Below are 26,457 nucleotides of genomic sequence, written 5' to 3'. Positions count from 1 at the left end.
AATTTAATTTCAGTTAGTTAACATATAGTGTATTATTAGTTTCAGAGGTAGAGTTCAGTGATTCATCAGTTGCATGTAACACCCGGAGCTCTTTACATCAAGTGCCCTCCTTACTACCCATCACCCAGCTACCCCGTCCCCCACCACGGCCCCTCCAGCAACGCTCAGTTGTGTTTCCTATACTTGAGAATCTCTTATGAAAAAAATAAAGTCTCTTATAGTTTGTCTCCCCTCTGATTTTGTTTCATTTTGTTTTTCCTCCTTTCCTCTGTGATCCTGTTTTGTTTCTTAAATTCCACATATGAGTGAAGTCATATGATAATTCTCTTTCTGCAGTTGACTTATTTCACTTAGCATAATACCCTCTTAGAGGTCACAGATCTTTGTGAGTAAAGGAGATACAAAATCTTTTGTAGTAGAGGACAGTGACAGGCATTATCTTAGTCTTTCTTTTTTTTTTTTTTTTTTTTTTTTAAAGATTTTATTTATTTATTTGACAGATCACAAGCAGGCAGAGACACAGGCAGAGAAAGAGGAGGAAGCAGGCTCCCTGCTGAGCAGAGAGCCCGATGTGGGGCTCGATCCCAGGACCCTGAGATCATGACCGGAGCCGAAGGCAGAGGCTTTAACCCACTGAGCCACCCAGGCGCCCCTTAGTCTTTCTTTTTTAAAAAAATGTTTAGTCTCTACACCAAATGTGGGTCTCAAACTCATAACCCCGAGATCAAGTTTCATGGTTCTTTTTTTTTTTTTTTAAAGATTTTATTTATTTGACAGAGAGAGATCACAAGTGGGCAGAGAGGCAGGCAGAGAGAGAGAGGGAGAAGCAGGCTCCCTGCTGAGCAGAGAGCCTGGTGCGGGGCTCGATCCCAGGACCCTGAGATCATGACCTGAGCCAGAGGCAGAGGCTTAACCCACTGAGCCACCCAGGTGCCCCAAGTTTCATGTTTTAATGACTGAGCCAGCCAGGCGCCCCTGTATCTTTTTTTTTTTTTTTCTTTTTCCTCCCCCCCTCCCCCCTCCCCACCCCTTCCTTCTCTCTCCCCTTCCCTCCCCTTCCCTCTCCTTCCTTCCCTTCCCTTCCCTTCCTTTTAAATAAAAATTTTATTTGTTTACTTGTCAGAGAAGAGAGTGCTAGCACAAGCAGGAGGAGAGGCAGGCAGAGGGAGAAGCAGGCTCCCCACTGAGAGGAGCCAGATGCCAAACTCCATCCCAGGACCCTGGGATTGTGACCTGAGCTGAAGGCAGACACATAACGGACTGAGCCACCCAGGCGTCCCATATCTTTTTCTTTTAATAAGTTTTATTGGAATTTAATCTACATGGCATAAAACTCATCCTTTTAAAGTGTACAGTCCAGGGGCGCCTGGGTGGCTCAGTGGGTTAAAGCCTCTGCCTTCGGCTCAGGTCATGATCCCGGGGTCCTGGGACACTCGAGCCCTGCGTCGGGCTCTCTGCTCAGCGGGGAGCCTGCTTCCCTTCCTCTCTCTGCCTGCCTTTCTGCCTAATTGTGATATCTGTCAAATAAATAAATAAAATCTTAAAAAAAAACAAAACAGGATTTCTCCTATAAAGTGTACAGTCCAGGGGCATAGAGCATGTAACTCTTAATCTCAGGACCATGAGTTCGGGGCTGTGTGTGTGTGTGTGTGCGCGCGCGCTCGTGTGTGTGTGTGTGTGTGTGTGTGTGTGTGTGTGTATCGGATTGATTGATTTAAATTATTTGAGAGAGTGAGAGAGTGGGGTAGAGGGAGAGGAAGGGAGAATCCCAAGCAGATTCTACGTCGAGTGTGGAGCCTGACACACGGCTTTATCTCATGACCCTGAGATGACGACCCAAGCAGAAACGGAGAGTCTGGCTCAACTGACTGTGCCACCTGGGCACCCCTGGGCAGCTCTAACTTAAACTCTGTTATAACATATTAAGTTGCTAAGGATTCTGCCTTTTAATCTGCCTGTAGTAGTTCTAGTCGTTGGTGTAGTATGTAAAATAAAGGTCTGTCACAAGAGGGGAAACCAGCCTTTTCTTCTAAATATAAGATCAAATGGGTTGGGGCGCTTGGGTGGCTCAGTGGGTCAAAACATCTGACTTCATCTCAGGTCATGATCCCAGGGTCCTAGGATCGAGCCTCACATCGGGCTCTCTGCTCAGTGGGGAGCCTGCTTCCTCCTCTCTCTCTGCCTACCTCTCTGCCTACTTGTGATCTCTGTCTGTCAAATAAATTATAATAAATAAAATCTTTTAAAAAAAGATCAAATGGGTTGATTTATATATTAGTAATTCCCTCATGAAGAGTTACTACTATGAAAAGATAAGTATTGATGTTACTGCATTATTTCAAATAGTCTGGTAGTTTTAATGGATATACTTATGACTAACTGACTTTGAAAGAGGAAAGATTTTGAACCTTTTTATAATGTAAAGAACAAACACAAACATTTCTTGTCTTTAATATTTATCTCTTAGGCCTTTTTATCCCTTAAGACATGTTCATTTGCTCTTCACTTCTTTCTGTCCGTGCTTATTGGTTATTTACTTTTGAATAAGGAGCATCTTGGCCATTATGGGATGGAAGGGTGGGAGAGTGGGTGATAGTTTGGTAAAATATGCAATTTTTGGAAAGTGATATATTGGGTTTTACAGAGGAGATGTGTAGGTTAATTGCATGCCCCTTCAAAAACACTGATATTCTCCCTGTGTACAATCCTCTATTTCTTACCTGGAATAGTGGGACAACATTGAAGCTTTAGAAGGGATCTCTTTACTTGGAAATAGAGCAGTTGTGTTAGTAATCATAAAAGACTCAGATGAGATATTTTGCCTCTAGAAGTTAACAGGGCAAAGAAGGGGTAGATGTAGAATTTGAGTGTATTGTCTAAGCAGAGTGGATCTGTTGTTTCAAAAATGACTTGGGGATTGGCACCTGGGTGGCTCAGTGGGTTAAGCATCCGACTCTTGATTTGCCTCGGGTCATGATCTCAGGGTTGTGAGGTTGAGCCTCATGCTGGGCACGGAGCCTGCTTAAGGTTCTCTCCCTTTCCTCCCCCCCCCCCCGCCTCTCTCTCCCTCCCTCTCTTTAAAAAAAAAATGACTTGGGGAGGATTGTTTTCTGCAGTAGGAGGCCTTTTGTGAAAAGCAAGTACTGTATGTGGGTATTTTTTACTATTGCTTATTAGTAGGGTCAGTTTCAAAAACTAGGATTAAAAGTAATCTTTGTATTTTTATTGAAAACCCAGCCAATAATGGTTGAGTGTAGTGCCTTCTGGAAAGAAAGGGTATTGAGAGGTACATTTGTATTGAGGGGTATGTCTTTAGCTTTATGTAATGGTGTTGCATTGGAAATTATAGAGTATGTTTCTTGTGGAGTTGATAAAAACAGTTTGGAATAGGTCTACTCTTCACCTATCAGGAATCTAAATTGTAATTAAATTCCCTGAGACTAGGGATCTTTGCTTTGTTCCTTGATATGCATCAGGTGCCTAGAACAGTGCCTGTTAAAAACCATATAATTAATAATTGAATTAGGATCAGAACGCTAGTCCAGAACTCATGCATTTCCTCCACTATGTCAACATTGCTTTCCAGTGGGAACTCTGAGGCCATTAAATCACTGAAATTACATTCTTCAGGGAACTGCTAAGGACTGTCAGTACTTACTATATAAATTGTCCATTGTGGTTTTTTTTTTTTTTTTAAAGTAATCTTTATACCCAACATGGGGCTCAAACCCACAACCTCAGGAGTCACAAGCTCCATCAAATGAACCAGCCAGGTGCCCCTAAATTGTCTATTGTTGAAAGGAGACCAAACATTTCACCAAACCTGGCATTATTTTGGGTAATTTTTTTTTTTTAATTTTAAGTAGGCTTCCATACCCAACATGAGGCTTGAACTCAGGACCCTGAGATTAAGAGTTGAATACTGTACTGACTGAACCAGCCAGGCACCCTTATCTTGGATAATTTTTAAATTGACTCTTAAAAACTTACCCCCCTAAAAAACTTACAATACAGTGTATGTTGATCAGTTTAGTATTTTTTAATGTTGAACATTTTGACCAAATAGAAACCAGTTTAGTATTGTTTTTTCACTGTTTTTGAAGACAAACCTATTAAATAGTTACATACTGCAGTTTGTAGCAGTCGAACACAGTTTCTTAGCTTATGTTCTCATTTATTTTAACTTTAGGCTCCCTTAATTCTTGAGAAATTATAAATGCATTAACTTAATCATATAACTAGTGACCATGTAATTTTAGAAACTGATGTTTTCTGTGTATTACTGGAAAATATTCCATAAGTTCTCTGAAAACCTGTATCTAAGGCTTGATGTTGTTGAAAAGGAAATATTACCTAATTGTTTGATTCTTTTTTAACTACTAAATTTCAGATAAATGTTTAATCTTGAATACTTGAAGGATACTTGAAAACTGTCGGAAATGTGTTGTTTTGGAAAGAGTAGACAAAATCAGGACATCGCCTTTACCAACTGAGTTTTCATGGATAATGAAGAGTTAGCCACTGCCTTTTTTTAAAAAAAAATTATTTATTTTAGAGAGAGAGAGAGCACAAATGCATCCAGGCATGGGAAGGGGCAGGAGATGGAGAGACTCTCAAGCAGACTCCCCGCTGAGTGCTGAGGCTCACTCGGGGCTCGATTTCACGACCCTGAGATCAGGACCTGAGCTGAAATCAAGAGTCAGGTGCTTAACTGACTTAGCCACCCTAGTGCCCTTCTTTTTTTTTTTTTTTTTTTTTTTAATAGAAAAACCTTTGCAACCTTCCATTTAGTGAGAAACTTTGTAGGTGTGGGTGTGGTAAAATATGCATAATATAACATTTATTTTAATCGTTTGGGGGCATACAATTCAGTGGTGTTAAGTACATTCGTGGTGTTACATATAATCATCACCACTATCTATTTCTAGAATTTTTTCATTCCATACAGAAATTCTGTACCCATTAAACAATAACTCCCCATTTCCCTCTTCTCTGCTCCTCCTATCTTCTGTTCTACTTTCTGTCTCTATGAATTTGCCTATTCTAGGTACCTCATATAAGTGGAATCATAAACGAATTGTCCTTCTGTGTCTGGCTTATTTCATTTAGGGTGATGTTTTATTTTTTATTTTTTTAATTTTATATATGTATATATATATTTTAAAAGATTTTATTTATTTATTTGACAGAGGTCACAAGTAGGCAGAGGGGGAAGCAGGCTTCCTGCTGAGCAGAGAGCCCGGTGCAGGGCTCCATCCCAGGACCCTAGGATCATGACCTGAGCTGAAGGCAGAGGCCTTAACCCACTGAGCCACCCAGGCGCCCCTATTTTTTGTTTTTTTAAAAGATTTTATTTATTTGGCAGAGAGAGACAGCGAGAGAGGGGAACACAAGCAGGGGGAATGGGAGGGAGAGAAGCAGGCTTCCTGCTGAGCGGGGCTTGATCCCAGGACTTTGGGATCATGACCTGAGCCTAAGGCAGATGCTTAATGACTGAGGGTGATGTTTTAATTTTTATCCATGTTGTGGCTTGTATCAGAACTTTGTTTATTTTTCTGTCTTTTTTTTCCCTCAAAGATTTTTTATTTATTAATTTGACAGACAGAGATCACAAGTAGGCAGAGAGAGAGAGAGAGGAGGAAGCAGGCTTCCCGCTGAGCAGAGAGCCCAATGCAGGGCTTGATCCCAGGACCCTGAGATCATGACCCCAGCCAAAGGCAGAGGCTTTAACCCACTGAGCCACCCAGGCACCCCTCTTTCTATGTCTTAATATACTATCCCATTATAAATATATTTCGCATTTTGTTTATTCATTCATTGGTAGACACGGGTTGTTTCCATCTTTGGTCTGTTATGAATAATGCTGCAGTGAACATTGGTGTACACATAGCTATTTGAACCCCAGTTAAGGAGTGGAATTGCTGGGTCATATGGTAATTCTTTGCTTAACTTATTGAGAAAAATGCCAAACTTTTCCACAGTGGCTGCACGATTTTATAGTTCTACTAGATCTGCCCTAGATTTCAAAATTTTCTGCATTCTTTTTTTTTTTTTTTTTTTTTTTTTTTTTTTTTAAAGATTTTATTTATTTATTTGACAGACAGATCACAAGTAGGCAGAGAGGCAGGCAGAGAGAGAAGGGAGGAAGCAGGCTCCCTGCTGGGCAGAGAGCCCGACGCGGGGCTCGATCCCAGGACGCTGGGATCATGACCTGAGCCGAAGGCAGCGGCTTTAACCCACTGAGCCACCCAGGCGCCCCAATTTTCTGCATTCTTGTCAACACTTGTTTTATTCCTTTTTTTTTTCCTGCCTTAAATAGTCATCCTAATGGGTGTGAGGTGGTATCTCATTGTGGTTTTGATTTGCATTTCCCTAATGACTATTAATTTTGAGCATATTTTTCTGGGTTATCTGCCATCTGTGTATCTTCTTTGTTGAAGTGTTTTGCCTATTTAAAAAAATTGGTTAAATTATAAAAGTTTTTGTACTCTAGATACAAGTCCTTTGTCAGATACACTGGAAGGTATTTAATGTTTGTGTGGAAAGAAAAGAACTATTCCAATTTCTCACAATTTTTTTTTCCAAATTAGAAAGCTCCTTCCATTAATTCAGTATCAACAAATAATTTTGTTACTTCTAGTTCAGTTGCCTGATGAAACAGAATTTTAGGATTAGGTTTCCCTTGTGAGAAGTATAACTTAAATCATACTGGAGGATATAAAGAGAAAAGTTCTGCTTTCTGATAATGTCAGCTCCAGGAGAAGTGTAAAATTATGATTTTGGTTTGTCAGCAAATAAGAATGCTATATTTAAAATTGCTGTGCTTGCCTTTCTAAAATGCCAGATTATAAGTACATAAAGCATAGTTAACTCCTAATGAAATTCATAGAATTTTCATGACTTTTAAAATTCTGAATCATTATATTTCTTACACATATCTTCCAAATATAAAAGGTGCCCTAAAATTTTTCTTTACAGACATCTCAAGCATTTTTTTTTTTGAGTAAAAATGGGAACATATGGTCTATCAAAAGATTTTCTCAAATTCATTAATTTATATGAAAAACAGTTTTAAGTATACCTAAATTATAAGTTTTAACCTCCTGAAAAAAATTAAATAGCAGAAAACTGCATTAAAAAATGAGACTGTTGGGGCACCTGGGTGGCTCAGTTGGTAAAGTGTCAACCTTTGACTCAGGTCATGGTATCTGTGTCTTGGGATCAAGTCCCATGTCGGGCTCCCTGCTTAGTGGGGAGCCCAAGTCTCCCTCTCTCTCTGCCTGCTGCTCCCCCTGCTTGTGTGCTCGCATTCTCTGTGTCAAATAGATAAATTAAATCTTAAAAAAAAAATCTGACTCTCACTTGAGGGGCATCTGGGTGGCTCAGTCAGTTAAGTGTCTGACTTCAGCTCAGGTCATGATCTCAGGGTACTTCAGCTCAGGTCATGATCTCAGGGTCCTGGGATTCAGCCCTGTGGTGGGCTCTGTGCTCAGCAGGGAGTCTTTTCTCTGCCCCTCACCTGGCTTGTCCTTTCTCTCTCTTGGATAAATAAATAAAGTCTTAAAAAAATTAAGACTGTCACTTCAAATGGATTACTTTCAAGTAAAGATTGTGGAATCATCTCATTTTTTCAGTAAGCTCATTTTCACTTAATGATTTAAAAATGAAATCTGTAAAGTAGCTGTTTTTAGTGAAGATGTTTCTTTTTAATATTAATTTTTAAAAAATATTTTATTTATTTATTTGACACAGAGACACAACGAGAGAGGAAACAAGCAGGGCGAGTGGTAGAGGGAGAAGCCGGCTTCCTGCTGAGCAGGGAGCTGGATGCCGGGCTCAGTCCCCTCAGGACCCTGAGATCATGACCTGAGCTGAAGGCAGACACTTAAGGACTGAGCCACCAGGCCCTCCTAATAAACATCTTTAAAGATTTCTAAGTAACATTGAACCATCTTAGGTTTAGTAACCTTTTTTAGAATGTAAAAATTCATAAAACAGAGATTCATTTCAGCTAAGTGTTCTTAAAAGGTGAAAAGTAATTTAGTGAATATATTTAAGAAGTGATAGTAATGATTAAAACATTTGTAAATTTTGGGGAACCTGGCTGACTCGGTTGGTAGAGCATGCGACTAGATCTCAGGACTCATGAGTTCAAGCCCCACATTGGGTGTTGAGCTTGCTTTAAAAAAATCTTTGTAAATTTTTGCCCCAAGAAAAATGTGAGTGTAAAAGCCATCTTGTATACTTTGCAACTCCTCCTACATACGCAGTTAATGTAAATTGTCTAAAAATACGATTTTCACAGACTATTCTTGGAAAATTATTGTTATGCAACAATAATGTTTTATTTTTTCCAGATATGGCCGCGTGGAAAGTGTCAAAATTCTCCCCAAGAGGGGATCTGAAGGAGGAGTGGCCGCCTTTGTGGATTTTGTGGACATCAAAAGTGCACAGAAGGCTCACAACTCAGTCAACAAAATGGGAGATAGAGACCTACGCACGGATTATAATGAACCAGGCACCATTCCGAGTGCTGCTCGGGGATTGGATGATACAGTTTCCATAGCATCTCGTAGTAGAGAGGTTTCTGGGTTCAGAGGAGGTGGTGGAGGGCCTGCTTATGGCCCTCCACCATCACTTCATGCACGAGAAGGACGTTATGAGCGGAGACTTGATGGGTAAGTTCCAAGGTTTCTGTAGGCAGGTATTTTGTATTTGATATGGTGAGAAACAGAAACTCATATTTAGGGGCCCCAGATGGATTTAAAGTTTTGGGCATTCTCAATGTTTCCTATTTTGGGTTGGAAACGGAAGTGATTTCTATCCCAGTGGCTGGTATCTTGTGGAATCGTAGAGGATTTCCTGCAGCTGGTTGGATATCTACTCCTGAGATGTAAAATGGTGGAAGATTTTGTATGGCAGTATCATTTTTGGAGTTACCTATCTTCTAGAATTAATTATTCCTTCTGTTGGATAATCTGAAGGCCTTCCTTGGATATATCTCTGCTATCTGATGGAGCTATTTGGCTACAGATTTTATGGTTGTACTATATGGAATATTTCTGGAATATTAGAGCCTACAGATTCTTTTAGAAGTTGATATCTGCTTCTCAATTTTCACTACACAAAGTGTACAAACAAATTGGATTGTCACAAAAAACCTAGCAGACCATAATGATTCAACCGCCTGGATTCTACAAACAATACTTAAATCTGGAAATCTGTACTTGGATGAAGAAGAGTGAAGGCAATGTTTGATTTTTTTCCATTTTGGATCTACACATTTTCCATGTTGGAATTACACTCCTTGATGGAATGGGGGAAATTTGAGATGATGAATGTTTCTAAATCCTGGAATATAGCCATTCTTTTCTAATTGCTGGAATGTATGGGATGTCATGCAGTCAAGATTCCATTAGCCCAGGGGAAGAGGATTACTATTTTGTTTCTTAAGCAAGTTGCTGTCCAATTAAAGGTACTTTAGCCTTGAACACATGGTGACGATCAGTTGTGGATACAGCAATCAAAATTGACTGTGCTGGATGGCTACAAAGGTGAACTAATGGGGAGCAACTGTTCTTCCTCATTTGGTGGAATCGTAGAGGAGATTTCCTCTTCTGTCAGCTGCCTGATTCCTACTTAGGGCTGGAAATTTTTTTGATTGTGGATGAATTTATAATTGTCTACTATCTCAAGAAAGAAGTCTGGGGGTTTGAGAGTTACAGTTTGTCTGGGACTACTTGCTTCCAGTGGAATTATTTTATCTGGTCACTAAGATTTTTTTTTTCCTTGTGGTTCATCTAAATATCATTTGACACCCTTGCCCATTAAGAAGGTGGATTACCCCCATAAGAGGGGCCAAAATTGGGGAAGTTATGTTCACAATTCTCTCCCTAGATTTAATTGGGATTATAGGTCGTGTTTCCACACTTGGAAAAGGTTGGTATGTCCTGACCTGTGTATATTAGCCCCTCTCCTAACCCAAGTCAAACTCTCTTCTTTTTTTCCCCCACTAACTCTAGAAGTATTTAGTACTAATAGATGAATCAAAGAATAGCTATTAGATTTCAGCTCTGCTAGCTCTTGTGCCTGCCTTCTGTATCTTCCTAATAGATAAGAACTTTGCATATTTCTAAAATACCAGCTGTAGCAGTAATTATCCTAGAACTATTGCCTATTGCTTGTTACATCATTAATAACAGCTTTTACCAATTAACATTTGATAGGGTGCTAATTGAATTATTTGTGAAATTTTCTCTTAAGTCTCAAAGGAAACGCTGTTGTTTGTTAGACATTGAAATATCTATCCAAATGCCAGAAATGTAGCACATTTAAAAAGGAAAAAGTTATTTAATACTTTTAAATAGGAAAGATATTACTGAATTTTTTCCCCATGCAGTTGCTTCACATCATAGCAGCAAAAAGCAAATATAGCCTAGGAAGATATGGTTGCTACTAAGTGAAAGAAAGGGTGGGTGAAAATGAAGATTAGTGGAGAGATTTGGATTTATGTATCTACTGAGGACATAGTATTAGTTGTAAGATTTTTGCCAGATATTCTTCACTGGAGAGATTCTAATTCTGTGTATTTGGTGATTTCTTAATCTTTCGATAGAATATCAGATCCAAAGAGAATGTTGAGAAGAAACTCAGTCTCAACTTGAGATTCAAGTGATGAAATGGTCTTTTAGGAACTCAGAAAATGAGTTCCAGTTTCCTACAAAAGTAGAAAATGTTAGGATTTCTGTGTAGGATTAGCATTGGTTTTCATTATCAACACATAAGTGCATGTGTAATTGAACATGCAGCAATCTTTTGTAACCGTAGGTTGGCAAATAGTCATGTCCTACAGAAATTTTTTTTAGGTTAATCCATTGCTAATAGCAACCTTCAAGTATCTTACAGTTTCCAAAGTTGGCTAATTTTATCAGAGGCAATTTGAGCTTAGCTATGACTAAGAGCATATTTCCTGTAAACATTAAGCACAGACATTAACAAGTGGGATCATGGAATAGTTGTTTTAAAAAATTACGTGGAATTTGATAGCACCAGGAGATGAAGTAGTCTTTATTCTTTAGTTAGTTAAATTTACTGTAGAATAAATAGCATGTGTCAATCCAGTATTTTGATAACCTTTTCTTTTAAGATTCCATTTCTATTATTAAATGTGATTGTTTGGGCACAGCAGTTTACATAATCTGGTAGTTTTTATAATTACCCAAGAAGTCGAAAGTTAATGAGAAAAAATTATACTTAAAATTTTTTTCTGGACTTCTTTGAAAATGCCCTCTTACTGCTGGGACATACATTGCAATAGGGCTTTCATGTCTGTGTTAAAATGTATCATGGAAATTTTGCCTAAAATAAATTTGTCAAGTAAGTAAAAGTTTGGTATATATTTTAATCAGATGGAAGTATAGAAAACTTTGATATTAAAATGATAGTCTCTTCTTGTTCCATTAAACTGCAAATGAAAAGGAGATGGTATATGTATATTTCTGCATATAAGCCAGAAAATCCCTAATAAAGAGAGCATCTAATTTGCAGAACACTAGTCATGAAAGCCCAATATACACAATGATTGCTCAGCTGTGAAAATAAGTTTTGGAGTCAAGTAAAATGTTAAGCTTGGTAGTGTTTGCTTACTAAGTAGGTTAATGCTGTTTAGAAAATGACAGTTGCAAAGACAGACAATGCTGAAATGAATGTTTGCATGACTTGCTTTTAGTTTTGCTTGCCCTTTTCTGATTGATTAAATATTTTTCCCCCCCTCCTAAATGCAGGGCTTCAGATAACAGGGAGCGTGCTTATGAACATAGTGCCTATGGACACCATGAACGGGGGACGGGAGGATTTGATCGGACAAGACATTACGATCAGGATTACTATAGAGATCCTCGCGAGCGGACTTTACAACATGGGCTCTATTATACTTCTCGGAGTCGAAGTCCAAACCGTTTTGATGCTCATGACCCCCGATACGAACCTAGGGCTCGGGAGCAGTTTACACTGCCCAGTGTGGTACACAGGGATATCTACAGGGATGATATTACCCGGGAGGTACGAGGCAGAAGGCCAGAGCGGAATTACCAGCACAGCAGGAGTCGGTCACCACATTCATCCCAGTCTAGAAATCAGTCTCCTCAGAGGCTGGCTAGCCAAGCGTCTAGACCTACAAGGTCCCCTAGCGGCAGCGGCTCTAGGAGTAGATCCTCCAGTAGTGATTCAATCAGCAGCAGCAGTAGTACCAGCAGTGACAGGTAGGTTAACAGCCTTTTGTTATCACAGACGAGCTGTTGAATAAAATGTCACAAATTCTCAACAATCAGTGGTAATGATTTGTAGCATAGTAATATTTTTTAAAGTAAGTAATCTTGGATCGTGTATGTAAGAAGCTGTGATTAGTGGGTGGCCATGGAATTCACCATTCTGTCAAGTACCTGAAATAGTGATTTGCAAATGCTGTTTTTTGCTCCAGATGCTCAATATTCAAATGGCCAAAAGAGGTAGAAAAATGGTAACTTTAGCTGAATGAAGTAAATCCTGTGCTGCTGAAAATGTATCTCTTTAAAGTTTTTAATTTCTTGGGTGTATAATGCTAACTTATATTATTTTGGTTGAAAATTCATAAAAGCCTTTTGTTTAAAGATGTACTGGTGAAAAAAAAAAAAAAAAAAGATGTACTGGTGAAATATACTGTTGACACATCTATTATCAATGACTAAATCAACTTTTGGGTACATTTTAACTAATTTTAATATCAAGGTGAAAGCCAATTTATAATCTCAAGTAGAAAAACTTTAAATGCAGGTTGTAACTTAGCTGTTCATTAAGGTTGAGTGAGCTAATTTCATTAGTTGGAAATTTTTTTACAAAGGAATTTTATTCTAAAGGTAAAAATAATAATTTGAAGGTAATCTTAACAGGAAACCGCTTAGAAGTTTATCACAGATCTATGTAGATAGTACAGCTTACTCATTTTATAACCTTGGACAAGTGACTTAAGCTGTCTATGCCTCAGCTTTCTCATCTTCTGTGAGAATCAGGCTTTAAAATTATTGTGAAGATTAAATGAAAAAGTGTATTTAAGTGCTTAGCTCGATATCCATATATATTAAATGCTTCCTTTAGTAATTATTAGCTATTATTACTACTGCTTCAGTTGTTGAAGCATTTGAATGGTCTTTAACCATTCCTTGTTTCCATCTACTGTTATTGATCCTGTTTATGCCAAATATCCTAGTTTCATATTTGAATGCTGTGTATTTTAAATTTATAGGATACAAAATTTTTTGACTGATGAAAATGCCCAGATTAATTATTCTTCTTCCAGTATTGCCTGCTTTGAATTAATTTGAGGCAAGTAAATGATCATGTACTTGGGGAAAATTATGTACTGGCTCCAGTGTTGCAGCTATAATAAGCTGATTATGAAGTCTTGTTATGTCCTACTTTCTCCTACATAGAATTCAGGTACTCAGGTTTTAGTCTTTTTTCTCTAAACCTACCTCATTAAAGGGACACAGTAGCATTCCATTGTGTCAAAACTTAATGAAAAGCCAGCCAATTGTGGAAGTGTTGAAGTTGGAGAAATATGATACAGGGCCTTCAGGATGGCATTATACTTTGGTGGGAGTGATAGTGATTTGGGATCTGGCCCTTAGCATTGTAGGCTCAAAAACTTGAACCCAGAGGCCATCTGATGAATTTGATGGCGCTAATCCCTGTTTATGCAATCTAAAGGAAGGGTTATATGCTTCTGAATATTTACAGTCAGAAAGATAACGCCACAAAGGCAGGATAAGCTTAGAAAATGTACACGGGGACTAAATTACAATTTTTAAAAAAAAGATTTTATTTATTTATTTGACAGAGATCACAAGTAGGCAGAGAGGCAGGCAGAGAGAAACGGGGAAGCAGGCTCCCCGTGGAGCAGAGAGCCCGATGTGGGGCTCAGTCCCAGGACCCTGTGATCATGACCTGAGCTGAAGACAGAGGCTTTAACCCACTGAGCCACCCAGGTGCCCCTAAATTACAATTGTTGAAGGTATTTCCTCTTCTGTCAGCTACCTGATTCATGCTTAGGGCTGGAAGCTTTTATGATGTAGGGCTATAAAGGCTGTTACGTAGCACTTCGTAGACAAGAAGGGCTGAGTTTTAGGCTAGGCAGGGAACACTGTGGGTTGAAGGAACAACCTGGAAGGATACAGATGGAAGAATGTTTTGTGAACAGCACGTAATTTAGAATGACTTAACGATGATAATGATTTTGGGTTTAGTTCTTTATGCAGAGATGAGTGGTTGAAAGATTTTGAGAAGGGAGGTAGTTTGTTGAGATCTGTGCTTTAGATTTAGAAAGGCATCTGGTGACTTAGATAGAGTAGGAAAGACCGAGATTGTGGTGAGGAGGATATTTCAGTAGTTCAGAGAAGGAAGTCTTGGACTCTGAGAATGCCTAATTTGGGACAAGTGGGAGAGACATTGTGTTAATAATCAGATTATGTTGATTATGAAAAACAGTGAACTTTCTGGAAATGGGACTGAATGACAGGCCTTTCAGTGCTGTCCTTTTAAGAACAAGACCAGGTCTTCCTTTGTGCACATCATAGAGCTTAGCATATCATCTTTCTCAAAGTATATGTTCAGTAAATAGTTGAAATACTTAGATACGGTTCTTAGCACAATGGATAAAGTAGAATTAATGTAAATAGCTGAAAGATTGGTCATTATATATGATCCAAGCAAGTCTGAGAAAAAAAATCTTTTGATGTGCATAGAATACCCATTCAGCCTCCCTTTTATCAGATGTCCTTTTTTCCTTTACTATTATGCTGACATCAGAGTGTAATATTTTGAGATGTTTTATAGATTCAGAATGTTGAATTTCCTTTTGCGGGAAATAAGTTCTTTTTTGTAATCTTTAAAACCTTATGACTGTGAAACCATGACCTTCCAAGTTCTTTAAAAATGTTTCAAATTAACGTCTTATAGTAGATGAAATATAGCTTGGTTCCAGCGATAGAAACAAGCTTGTATTCTGTCTGCATGGCTGACTGACAGGGAAGTTAATCACCCTCCATCCCCCTTAATTGTTAGAGCTTTGGTGAACAGATTCCTAGCAGTGCATTTCCAATGAGTAAACAGTCTGGTTGTGAACTCTTTATAAATGACACACCTACAGTTTCTGCATAACTATTCTCAGTATTTAACTGGTGAGAACTGGAACTCAATGGTATAAGCTTTCCTGTGTGCAGCTCTGTGGTGCTGTCTGTCTCTTTCTCTGTCGTGGTTTAGGGAGTCAATTTTCCTTTCAACAGAAAATTTTAAATGTGTATATTCCACAAAAGTATTTCTTTGAAAAGCCCTGATTGAGGGGCTCCTGGGTGGCTCAGTTGTTAAGCCTCTGCCTTCGGCTCAGGTCATGATCCCAGGGTTCTGGAAATGAGCCCCTCATTGGGTTCCCTGCTCCACAGAGAGCCTATTTCTCCCTCTCCCACTCCCCCTGCTTGTGTTCCCTCTTTCCCTGTCTCTCTCTCTCTCTCTCTCTCTCCCCCCCTCCCCCCCACCCCCCACCGTGTCAAATAAATAAATAAATAAATAAATCTTTAAAAAAAAAAAAAAGGCCAGATTGAAGTTGAACATACTTTATTTCTGTAGTTTCCTATCATTGGGTTTCTTTTTCCTGTCATGTTAGTGAATTTTCTGTAATACAGGTTAAAGGAATTGAAGAATTTATTGAATTTAGTTCATAAACTTTCCTGATATCTTTTTTTTTTTTTAAAGATTTTATTTATTTATTTGACAGAGATCACAAGTAGGCAGGGAGGCAGGCAAAGAGAGAGGGGGAAGCACGCTACCCGCTGAGCAGAGAGCTGGATGCGGGGCTAGATTCCAGGACCCTGAGATCATGACCCGAGCCGAAGGCAGACACCCAACCCACTGAACCACCCAGTCACCCCCCCACTTTTTTAAAAAAGATTTTATTTATTTATCTGACAGCAAGAGAGGGGACACAAGCAGGGGAATGGGAGAGTGAGAAGCAGGCTTCCCACTGAGCAGGGACCCTGTTGTGGGGCCCCAATCCCAGGACCCTGGGATCATGACCTGAGCCCAAGGCAGACACTCAACGACTGAGCCACCCAGGCGCCCCAACTTTCCTGCTATCTTAAAATAGTTTTTGGCTGTGCTTTGTTTCCTAGTGGTTTACTTTGATCAAACCCAAAGATGATTGGGCTGGTTTAGGGTCCCTGAACTTGAATGGGGAAAATTACATCTTTTCACTAGTAATCTGTAACTGAAATTAAGTGTTGCTTCACATTATGAAAGTAGGCAACAAAAAAAAACAGTAGTATTGACAGTATGGGTTACTTTGTCACCAATATAAATCCGCAGGTAATTTATTATAGTTGGGGATATCTCAAAATGCAGTGTCTAGTCATCATTACTGGGACTACTGGGAATTACATAGTTATTAAACTCAGTGTTAAGTATTATAAGTTAATGTTAATGAAAACATTATAACACAACATTTTAAATATTTTAATAACTCAATGTAATTGGTTTCCATTTTTATTCCTGTTTATTTTACTTTATGCATTTAGAAACATTATTCTGAAAAGTGCAGAGGCTTCACCAGATTGCTGAAAAGATATCCTGGCAGTTAGTCCTTGATTCTGCACGCTGTAAGAGGTTTATTGAATGAATGGGGAAAAAATGGATGAAAGGTTAAAGGGAGAGAGTTGAGATTTGGATAATCCTAAACCTGTTCCTATTCCTTTCCCGCCTATTCAGTAGATTACTTCTCTAAATCTCTTTTTAGTCTAAATTTAACTTTTGAGTTTATATTCAGCCATCTGTTTAACAAATACAGTGTTTTTGTGTGCACAAAATTTATGGAATAAGATAGGTTGTATGGAGCCCCAAGAATAGAACTAATTTATTTATCTTTAATTTTTTTTAAGTTTATTATTATTTCTGTAATCTCTCCATCCAGTGTGGGGCTTGAACTCTTGACCTTGAGATTAAGAGTCAGATGCTCTTCTTTTTTTTTTTTTTTTTTTTTTACAGATTTTATTTATTTATTTGACACAGAGAGAGAGAGATCGCAAGTAGTCAGAGAAGCTGGCAGGGGGGGTGGGGGAAGCAGGCTCTCCGCTGAGCAGAGGGCCCATGCGGGGCTCGATCCCAGGACCCCGAGATCATGACCCGAGCCGAAGGCAGAGGCTTAACCCCCTGAGCCACCCAGGTGCCCCAAGAGTCAGATACTCTTCTGACTGAGCCATCCAGGCACCCCAAGAATAGATTAATTTAGATTAAACATTCGCAGTGGCTGAGCCAAAACAGAAAACTACATATATGTCTAATTAAGAGCTAACATGTACTTACATTAATCTGGGTGTCTGTGGCTAGTGCATCTTTCCTGCTTTCCAAAAGCAGCCTCATCTCTGTTGAAAGCTTTTTGGGCTAGGGTCAGACTTTTCCTTTTTGTTCTTCTGAACCCTGCTGCTTTGTCTGTCTAAATATGTCTGGTAACTACAGAGTTTTATTCTCACAAAAATAGGTCTGTAGGTGGAAACAAAATGAATGTAGTAATAAGCAAAGATAACTACATGAAAATAACTGTAGTTAGTGACATTTCATTGTCTCATTGTGGCTCTTGGTAAACCATATGGCATTAAATCATGCTTAGTTACCTGTTTGAATAAATCAGAATTTTTTTTCTTTTTCTTTTTTTTTTTTTTTTAGAGAGAGAGCACACATGAGCGTGGTGGGGGGGCAGAGGGAGAAGGAGATAGAATCTCAAGCAGACTCCCCGCTAAGTATGGAGCCTAATGTGGCTCTCAATCTCACAACCTAAAATCCTGACCTGATCTGAAATTAAAAGTTGGACTCTTAACCAACTTGAGCCACCCAGGTGCCCTGAATCAGAATTTATTAGAACAAGCTTTCTACATACAGATTTTTAGAATTGGAATAAATTGATTTAGAAAATACTTGATGTGGGGCGCCTGGGTGGCTCAGTGGGTTAAGCCTCTGCCTTTGGCTCAGGTCATGATCCCAGGGTCCTGGGATCGAGCCTCACATCGGGCTCTCTGCTCAGCGGGAAGCCTGCTTCCTCCTCTCTCTCTGCCTGCCTCTCTGCCTACTTGTGATCTCTGTCTGTCAAATAAATAAAATCTTAAGAAAAAAAAATACTTGGTGAAATTCCATGTGTTTTTTGGTATAGTTAATTATATTACTGGAATTTCTTTGATACTGTCATGGTTGGAAGATTTTTAAAAGTAGGCTCCATGCCCAATGTGGGACTTAAACTCATGACCCTGAGATCAAGAGTTGCATGCTTTACTGACTGAGCAGCGAGGCTGACCTGAGCCTGAGGCAGTCGCTTAACGACTGAGTCGCCCAGGTGCCCCTGCACTATGATTTCTTATTCTCAGATATATTTAGGGACACAAAAATAGTTTGTATTCCTTTTTTTAACAGAAGTAAGTCACTACCGCTAAAAGTAATGACTTTTAATATCAGGAGAAAAATTGATACAACGAATCAAACAATATTTGGGAAATTGGAACGAATCAAACAATATTTGGGAAATTGGTGTTTAGGAACCTTGACTTTTCTCCCAGCTCTTGTTTGTAGTTGCGTAGGATTAAAGTGATTATAGAAATTAAGTTGGTTTTACTGCATAATACCAACCCTTCTCCTGTTTGCTAGTGTTTATACCTGTCAGTTTGAGGTGAATCATTTAAGTTGAGAAGAGATTTTTTTTTTGTTCTTGAGTGTGTAAAGAGAAGATACCTGTGCACAGAAACCATTGAAACAAATTATGCTAACTAACATGTAAAAATAGACGATTAGATGTTTATTGATTTGGGGATAACTGGTGAAGTGTATGTTTTGGGAGCATTCACAGGACTTTGAAGGAGAACAGTAAAGGTTTATTTAAGCCTTTAAGAAGCCAAAGTCAAAGATAACAAATACTCTTAGGAGGGATGTTTGTTTATATTCTGCCCTTTTTGTATAAAATGAAAATATTTGCATGCTTATTTTAAGCCTAAGTAAAATAACCATTTTAATGCATTTTAAATAGCTGATTTATTTCTGGGTTTCACAACCATTCTTTGCCTGTTTTATTATTTTGTACTTCTGCCTCATCTTTACTTTTTTAGACAGCTCAAATTATCTTAGACTTTAAAAAAAAAAGATTTATTTATTTGACAGGGAGAGAGAGTGTACAAGCAGGGGGAGAAACAGGCTCCCCGCTGAGCAGGGAGCCTGATGTGGGGCTCCATCCCAGAGCCCTGGGGTCATGATGCTTAACTGACTGAGCCTCCCAGGCATCCCTGAAATTAGATTTTGAAAGGAATTGTTTTGCAGAAAGTCAGTTTTGTAAATAAAATGTATTCATTGCTCTCTTTCCAACCATTAAAGTTTTTTTTTTTTTTAAATTTTATTTATTTGACAGAGATCACAAGTAGGCAGAGAGGTAGGCAGAGAAAGGAAGGGAAGCAGCCGCCCCCCCCCCCCCCCCCCCCCCCGCAGCAGACAGCCGGATGTGGGGCTGGATCCCAGGATCCTGAGATCACGAAATGAGCAGAAGGCAGAGGCTTTAACCCACTGAGCCACCCAAACACCCCTTAAATAAAGTTTTTATCTTGAGATTTGCAGCTCTTAATTTGTGAGGAAATTAAAACCATCTAATAGTTTTATTGACTTTATGACTCTTCTCCTTGAAATACTGGTATCTAAGTTCTCTTTTTTTCATAGAGAATTTATTTTTTCTTTATTTTATGCAGTATAGTTGACAGGTATTGAAGTTCTTTAAAAAGCTACCTGCTTGGAGGGAGAAGGGGAAAAAACGAGAACAGCAAGCATATTAGTGTGTCTGCAATCCTGGAGAAAACTATTAGATTTAAAATATACAAAGTCTCCCCATATTTTTTTTTAAAGATTTTATTTATTATTTGTCAGAGAGAGAGAGAGAGAGAGCACGAGAGCACGAGCACAGGCAGGCAGAGTGGTAGGCAGAGGCAGAGAGAGAAGCAGGCTCCCCGCTGAGCAAGGAACCTGATGTGGGACTCTGATCCCAGGAGTCTAGGATCCTGACCTGAGCCGAAGGCATCTGCTTAACCAACTGAGCCACCCAGGTGTCCCAAAGTCTCCCCATATTTTGAGTAGCTCCCTTAATTACCATTACTTTCCAGAAGAGTGAGCGTTTGTTCATTCCCTCTTAAATCAGTTTGGGGGCTCTTGAGCAGCATGGAATAAATGTTCCACAGTCTGTACTTTGGAGAGTGCTCCCCAGTGAGAGAGACAGAGAGAGAGTGTGTGTATAGTTATGTATGTATAGCTCTGTATGTATGTGTGTATTAGTAGTAGTATCATTTTTCCATCCCCACCATCAGTTGAAGAGCCTACATTTTTGAAGTTTATTTTGGGGGCAATAAGCTATACACGATCTTCTGTTTTGGGGGGTCCTATTAGCTAGCCAAGCCTTTTTAATGCTAAATATGGAAAATGGAGGTGTTTGCTTTGTGACTGCCCTGATGGGCTTAACTTCCATTGTGGAGCTCTATAAATAGATTGATTTCCTTTCTGGTTCTTCTCTTTTTGTCGGGTACCAGCATCTCAGTAAGGCTCTCGTAGGTAATAGGTGGTATCAGCATTAGGGTTCTGTATGGTATAGGCAGTTTTGGAAACAAGTGCTAGGCTGATCCGTATTTGCCCTATACGGAGAATCCGGCTTTCACTTGAGATCCCCTGCTGCGAGGGAAATGAGAACAAGGTAGACTTAACGCTGAGAGCAAATGAGGAGAGCTCATTGTGTGCCGCCTCGGCAGCCAGTGTGTCTGAATATTGCGGGGAAAGCTAAGAACTGCTTGTTTGTGAGTCAAACCAGCCTAAACTGGAATCATCCAGTTTTAGTTGGCCGCTTGCCACCTCCCAGAGGCTTCCTTATTTTGCCAGAGTTTCTGCCCAGCCCTCAGCCCCGGGGGTGGGGTGGTGACCGGGCAGGCGTCTGTGCTGGGACTGGGCAGGCAGTGGGGAGGGGCAGGCCCTGAAGTGGCTGCTGGTTAACCCCGGTTCATTCCTAGGCCGAGGCTTTACAGATAGAGTAAGGAGTTGTAGAAGCTGGTGTGAACTCTGCTATTTCCAGTGCATTTTACTCTGTTACTCCCTTGCTTTCCCTGTAACTTTTTGATTTCTATCCTTTAAAAGCCAAGGCTTAAAAAAACAGCGTCTGCCATACCGTTGCTCCGGTACATAATAACATGGTTTGCACATGGTGATAAAGAATTTATTACCAAAAATTTGGGGTGCCTTGATGGCTCTGTCACTTGAGTCTCAGATTCTTCATTTTGGCTCCAGTTGTGATCTGGGGTGGGGGGTGTCGTGAGATCCAGTCCCATGTCAGGCTCCACCCTTCGCCCAGAGTTCGCCAGAGATAACTCTCTCTCCGCTCCTCCCTGCTGCTTGTGTTCTCCTCCTTTCCCCACTCTCTTTCTCTCAAATAAGTTAAAATCTTAAAAAAAAAAAAATTTATTACCAATAATTTATGTAACTAATTTACAGAGTTCCCCAGGAATTATGCTTTTAGTTAAGTTAGTCTTTTTGAAGTGACAAACTGTCCCTCCTTTACCCGTTTTCATTCTTTCCATTTGGGTTGTGCTGAGGTTTGTTTTGGTTTGATTGTTAGATGGAAGAAATGAAAATAGATTTGGGGATAAGCTTGTGACTCCGCATCTTGCAAATTTTAATGTGAAGTAAATTTTTTTTTGAAGTGAATTTTTTAAATGTTGCTTTCACATTAACAAAAAGTAATTCAGATTAAAATCCTAAACAACAAATTTTAAAATTAAAAGAACTGTGCTGAATTTTGTTTAACTTGGAGGCAAACTCTAAAAAAAAAATATTATGCTTAAATTGCAAATTGTTAGTGTCATGGCTACTTTGTGCATATAAAGAACCTCTTAGCTTTCTTCTTTGAGAAATAAGGGAATTAAGTGATTAAACATGGCCTAATTCCTCATCAGAGAACACCCAGAAGTCACTAAGCCACAAATTAAAGCCTCAAATAAAAGAGTACATTTATTTTTGTCTTTCTGGATGCCAGGGCTGTATAGAAAATGGAAATTTCCATAACCTTGCTTATGTTTCAGGCTTTTAGAATGAGATTGAAACCTCTTTTACTTATGGTAGACGTTTATTCAGAGCAGTTTTGGTGTTCTTCTCTTTTATCTTTTGTGAGGTATTTACATTTGGAGGTCATTCTCAGAAACGCTGATAAAATTTCAACCTGCCCTGAATGAGGGATCATCCATCACAGATATAAAGGAAAATGTGGTAATCGTATTTTTAAGTTAAAATCTTATTTTAAACATTACCACTTTCTGAAATTCAGAATTAGCCGAGATTTAATTATAGGTACCTTCCCCTAATATTTTTTTAATCTGTGTCTTAGAGTATAAGCTAAATGATTGCCCTTATGATTGCCCTTATTTGCGAAGGATAGTTTTGTGACTGCTTCTCTTATGAAATATAGAGCACCCTCTGGTGATTTGTTTACTTAAGTCATGTGGTCATTCATTAAATTATATGCTACTGGAGTTTACTGTTGCTAGAAGTTGTATGACGTGACCTCTATAGAACATCTTCCTAAACACACTTTGTTGAATAGATGAATTTCCTCTTTCCAGGTAGACAGAATATTAAGTGAAATTTATCTGTATTTTAAAGAGTTATTTGAGAGAGTACACACATGTGAGCAGGGTAAGGGGCAGAGGAGGAGAGAGAGTCTCAAGCAGACTGGGCACTGAACTCGGAGCCTTATGTGGGGCGTGATCCTATGACCCTGAGATCATGATCTGAGCCAAAACCGAGAGTTGAACACTCAACCGAATGGGCCACCTAAGTGCCCCTAAGTGAAAGACATTTTAAGATTAACTTTGCAAATAGAGTTCGTTTCTCCTAAGAAGCTGAGTCATACTCTAAAAATTTTTCTTGGTATAGATGAGGAGATTAGAAGAACTATATGCTACCATGTGGGTAGTAAGATCTGTTCATAGAATCAGGTGGGAAGACTATATATATATATACGCATACATATACACACACACCTCAATAAAATAGGGTTGGACGTTTTTAGAATTTGGCTTAGTTAATACCCATTGAGTTTTTCTTAATGTTACTAAATTAAAAACTTTTTAAAAAACACTTGTGTGAATTGTTGGTAAAATATTGAACAAGGGGTGGTGGGTATTTTTTGTTTCAAATCGTTAGCAAAGATAGTTTTTGAAGTATAAAGTGGTAGGTACCGTAGAACTAAGGTCCACTTTTTCTGTTAATTCTGTACTTTCCTCCGTCCTTCCCTCCCTCTCTTTCTTTCTCCCTCTCTCAAGATTTTTAATTACTTATTTGAGAGAGGCAGAGAAGCCAAGCAGGGGGAGAAGGAGAAGCAGACTCAGTGGCTCAGTTGGATAAGTGTCTGAATTTGGTTTTGCCTCAGGTCATGATACCAAGGTATGAGATCAAGCCCATCCGGGCTCTGAGCTCAGCGAGGCAGGCATCTGCTTGAGATTCCTTCTCTCTCTGCTCCTCCTACTCGTACTCTCCCACCCTCCCTCTCTCTCTCAAATAAGTAAGTCTTTAAAAGAAGAAACAACAAAAAACACAAACCCTCTGTTATCTGTCGTAAATAACATTTCTTTTTAAGGATTCTCATGGCTTTAACATGGTCTCCCCCCCCCCCCAAGGTTTTAGTTTTTGTTAAAGATTTTATTTGAAAGAGAGAGAATAAGTAGTGGGGGCGAGGTGGGGGTGGAGACAGAGAGAAGCAGACTTCTGGCTGAGCAGGAATCCCAGTGTGGAACTTGATCCCAGGACGCTGGGATCAGGAGCTGAGCCGAAAGCAGAGGTTTAACTGACTGAGCCACCCAGGTGCCTCTTAACATAGTCTCTTACTTAACAGGTGATAATGTTTGCTTCTTGAGGCGCTTTTTGGTTCCGTAGCCAGGTTGCTCAGTACTGTCTACAGGCCACATGTGGCTGTTGAGCACTTGAAATTTGGCTAGTCTTTACACCAGTACTAATCTTTGCTATACAGTGGACAGACCTCAAAAACATGCTAAGTGAAAGAAACCAGTACAGAAGGCCACGTACTATATGATTCTATTTATATGAAATATTGAGATAAGGTGAATTTGTACAGACACAAAGTAGTTTATTGATTGCCTAGGAATGGGGGTGGAAAAGAATGGGGAGTGATGGCTAATAGGTATGAGGTTTCTTTTTGGGCTGATGCAGATGTACTAAAGTTGTATTATGATGATTGTATATCTCCATAAGTATACTAAAAATCACTAATAGTATACTTTTAAATGAGTCACTTTCCTGGTGTGAAAAGTATATCTCAATAGAGCTATTAAAAAATACACACTGAATTTTGAAGATGTAGCAGAAAAAGTATTAATAATTTTTATGTTGACTGCATGTTAATATTTTGGGTGTATTACATTACATATATTATTAAAATTCACCTGTTTCTTTTTACTTTTTAAAAGAGTGACTGCTTAAAAGTTTCAAATTTTTGGTTTGTATTAAACTTCTATTGGATAGCACTGTTCTAGAATCGAGTTCTTTTTTTTTTTTTTTTTTAAAGATTTTATTTATTTATTGGACAGACAGAGATCACAAGTAGGCAGAGAGACATGCAGAGAGAGAGAGAGGAGGAAACAGGCTCCCTGCTGAGCAGAGAGCCTGATGCGGGGCTCGATCCCAGGACCCTGGGATCATGACCTGAGCTGAAGGCAGAGGCTTTAACCCACTGAGCCACCCAGGCGCCCCTAGAATCGAGTTCTATTAAGATTCTAATGTCATGAAGTAATTTGTGCATCTCTTTAATGCTTTTCATTTTTTTTAAAGAGAAACAATATTCTTTTTATTTTAATTCCAAGACCCTTACGTTCTCTTTGCGGTTATGGATTAATAGAAAAGGTTCTTGGGACTTGTGAGCCTAAGATACAGACTGAACTACTTTCAGATTCCATCTTCAGCAAATTTTGTTTTGGTTAGGCTGAAGTGCATGTTTATTTCTAGGGTGGCCAAGGGAATATTTCAGCTTTTGAAAAAGTTAAATATCTAAGCCTCCAATTAGTTTAATTCCCCAAGAAGAAAATTAAATCATTTTAACCAGAGTAATTTTTTAATGATTAAAAAAAATCCTTAAGTGAAAGTAAGTTTTTTAAGTGATGTTTAATACTTTTGTTAGAGGTTTGAAATGTGCGTGTATATGTACAGTGGAATTCTGATGTTGGAATTAGAATAAGACTAGTGCATACAGTGTTGCTTCTAGACATGATTTATGTAACCAAAACTGTGTTTTTTTGTTTTTGTTTTTTAAATTTTAGTTAACATACAGTGTTGGTTTCTGGAGTAGAATTCAGTGTTGAGTTTTGTGATTCTTTGAATGTCATTTTCGGTGGTAGAGGGAAGAGCAGACTAGCCCTATCCTGAATGTGCTTTGTCATGGTGGTAAGAGCCATTTGGACTGTAGCTTTGAGTTTGTTTCCACTGGAAGAGAGTGCAGGAGTTGTTTAAGCAGGACTTGAGGCTGGAGTTTGTCATAGTGAGTAACTTGAAGTTATTTACAAATAAATAAACAAGTGCACCAAGTAATAGATGGCTTTAGGCTTCCTGCTGCGGAATTAGGTGCCCTTCTAACCTCTTGGGTCTGGAACTACCGTAACAGAGAGCTCAGAAGTTGGAAATAGCAGACTTCTTTTTTATTCTGGCTAGGAAGGAGATGTAATTAGCACCAAAGTTCAGTTGGAAGAAGGCAGAACTCAAAGTTCAAGTTTACTTGTGGGTTTGGTAAAGGTTTCAGCAGTTGTACATAACCACTTGAAGTAAAAAAGAACCATGGTTTCACTTGACTTGTAAGCTTTTTTGGTTTATGTGCTCTGAAACATTTTGGTTATTCAAACAAGAAGTACATCTGATTTTATAAACTGCGTGAGGTTAAGGGAATAAGAAAATCCCACTGTATTATAATTGACGGTTTAGGTTTCCTGTCAGTTTGTCCCTTGAATAAAGACATCCCATGGATGTTCTAAAGGCTTTGCTACCATACAGAATTTCTTGTTCCTTAGGCATACATGTTGGATCTGCTTACAACTTCCAGGGATAATGCGTGTTTGATGCTTTTTACTTTGAGTTACTTGAGCAGCAGTTTTTCTGACTCTTAAGGTTTTGCCAAGAATATAACAACTCCATGAACCCAGGCTCTTTGGAATTTTAGCCAAAAATAATTCTAAGGCAAGGTGTTTCAGACACAGTGACAATACATAGACAAGTTTTTTACTTTACCCATTATGAAATATTAACTAGGGAATTTTAGGGCCTTGTAACACACCTGATTCTTAGTAATAGTTTGTTTTATTTGTTTATTCATTTGTTTTA

The 26,457-nt window shown here is 38.9% G+C and overlaps 1 protein-coding gene across 1 annotated transcript in view; it reads left to right on the top strand.

The window, feature by feature from the left end:
- The window catches only part of SPEN (spen family transcriptional repressor), a 94,327-nt gene that overhangs the window by 20,369 nt on the left and 47,501 nt on the right, over positions 1-26,457 (top strand). Inside the window, exons 2-3 of the mRNA XM_080801345.1 lie at positions 8,358-8,678; positions 11,784-12,260. Of these exons, the coding sequence (XP_080657471.1) occupies positions 8,358-8,678; positions 11,784-12,260 (798 nt within the window). The remainder of the gene's footprint in view (positions 1-8,357; positions 8,679-11,783; positions 12,261-26,457) is intronic.

This window comes from Martes martes, assembly GCF_963455335.1.
Source record: "Martes martes genome assembly, chromosome: 4".
Taxonomy (NCBI): domain Eukaryota; kingdom Metazoa; phylum Chordata; class Mammalia; order Carnivora; family Mustelidae; genus Martes; species Martes martes.
Note: the sequence above shows the minus strand (reverse complement) of the source record. Positions and strands in the feature narration are given on the sequence as shown.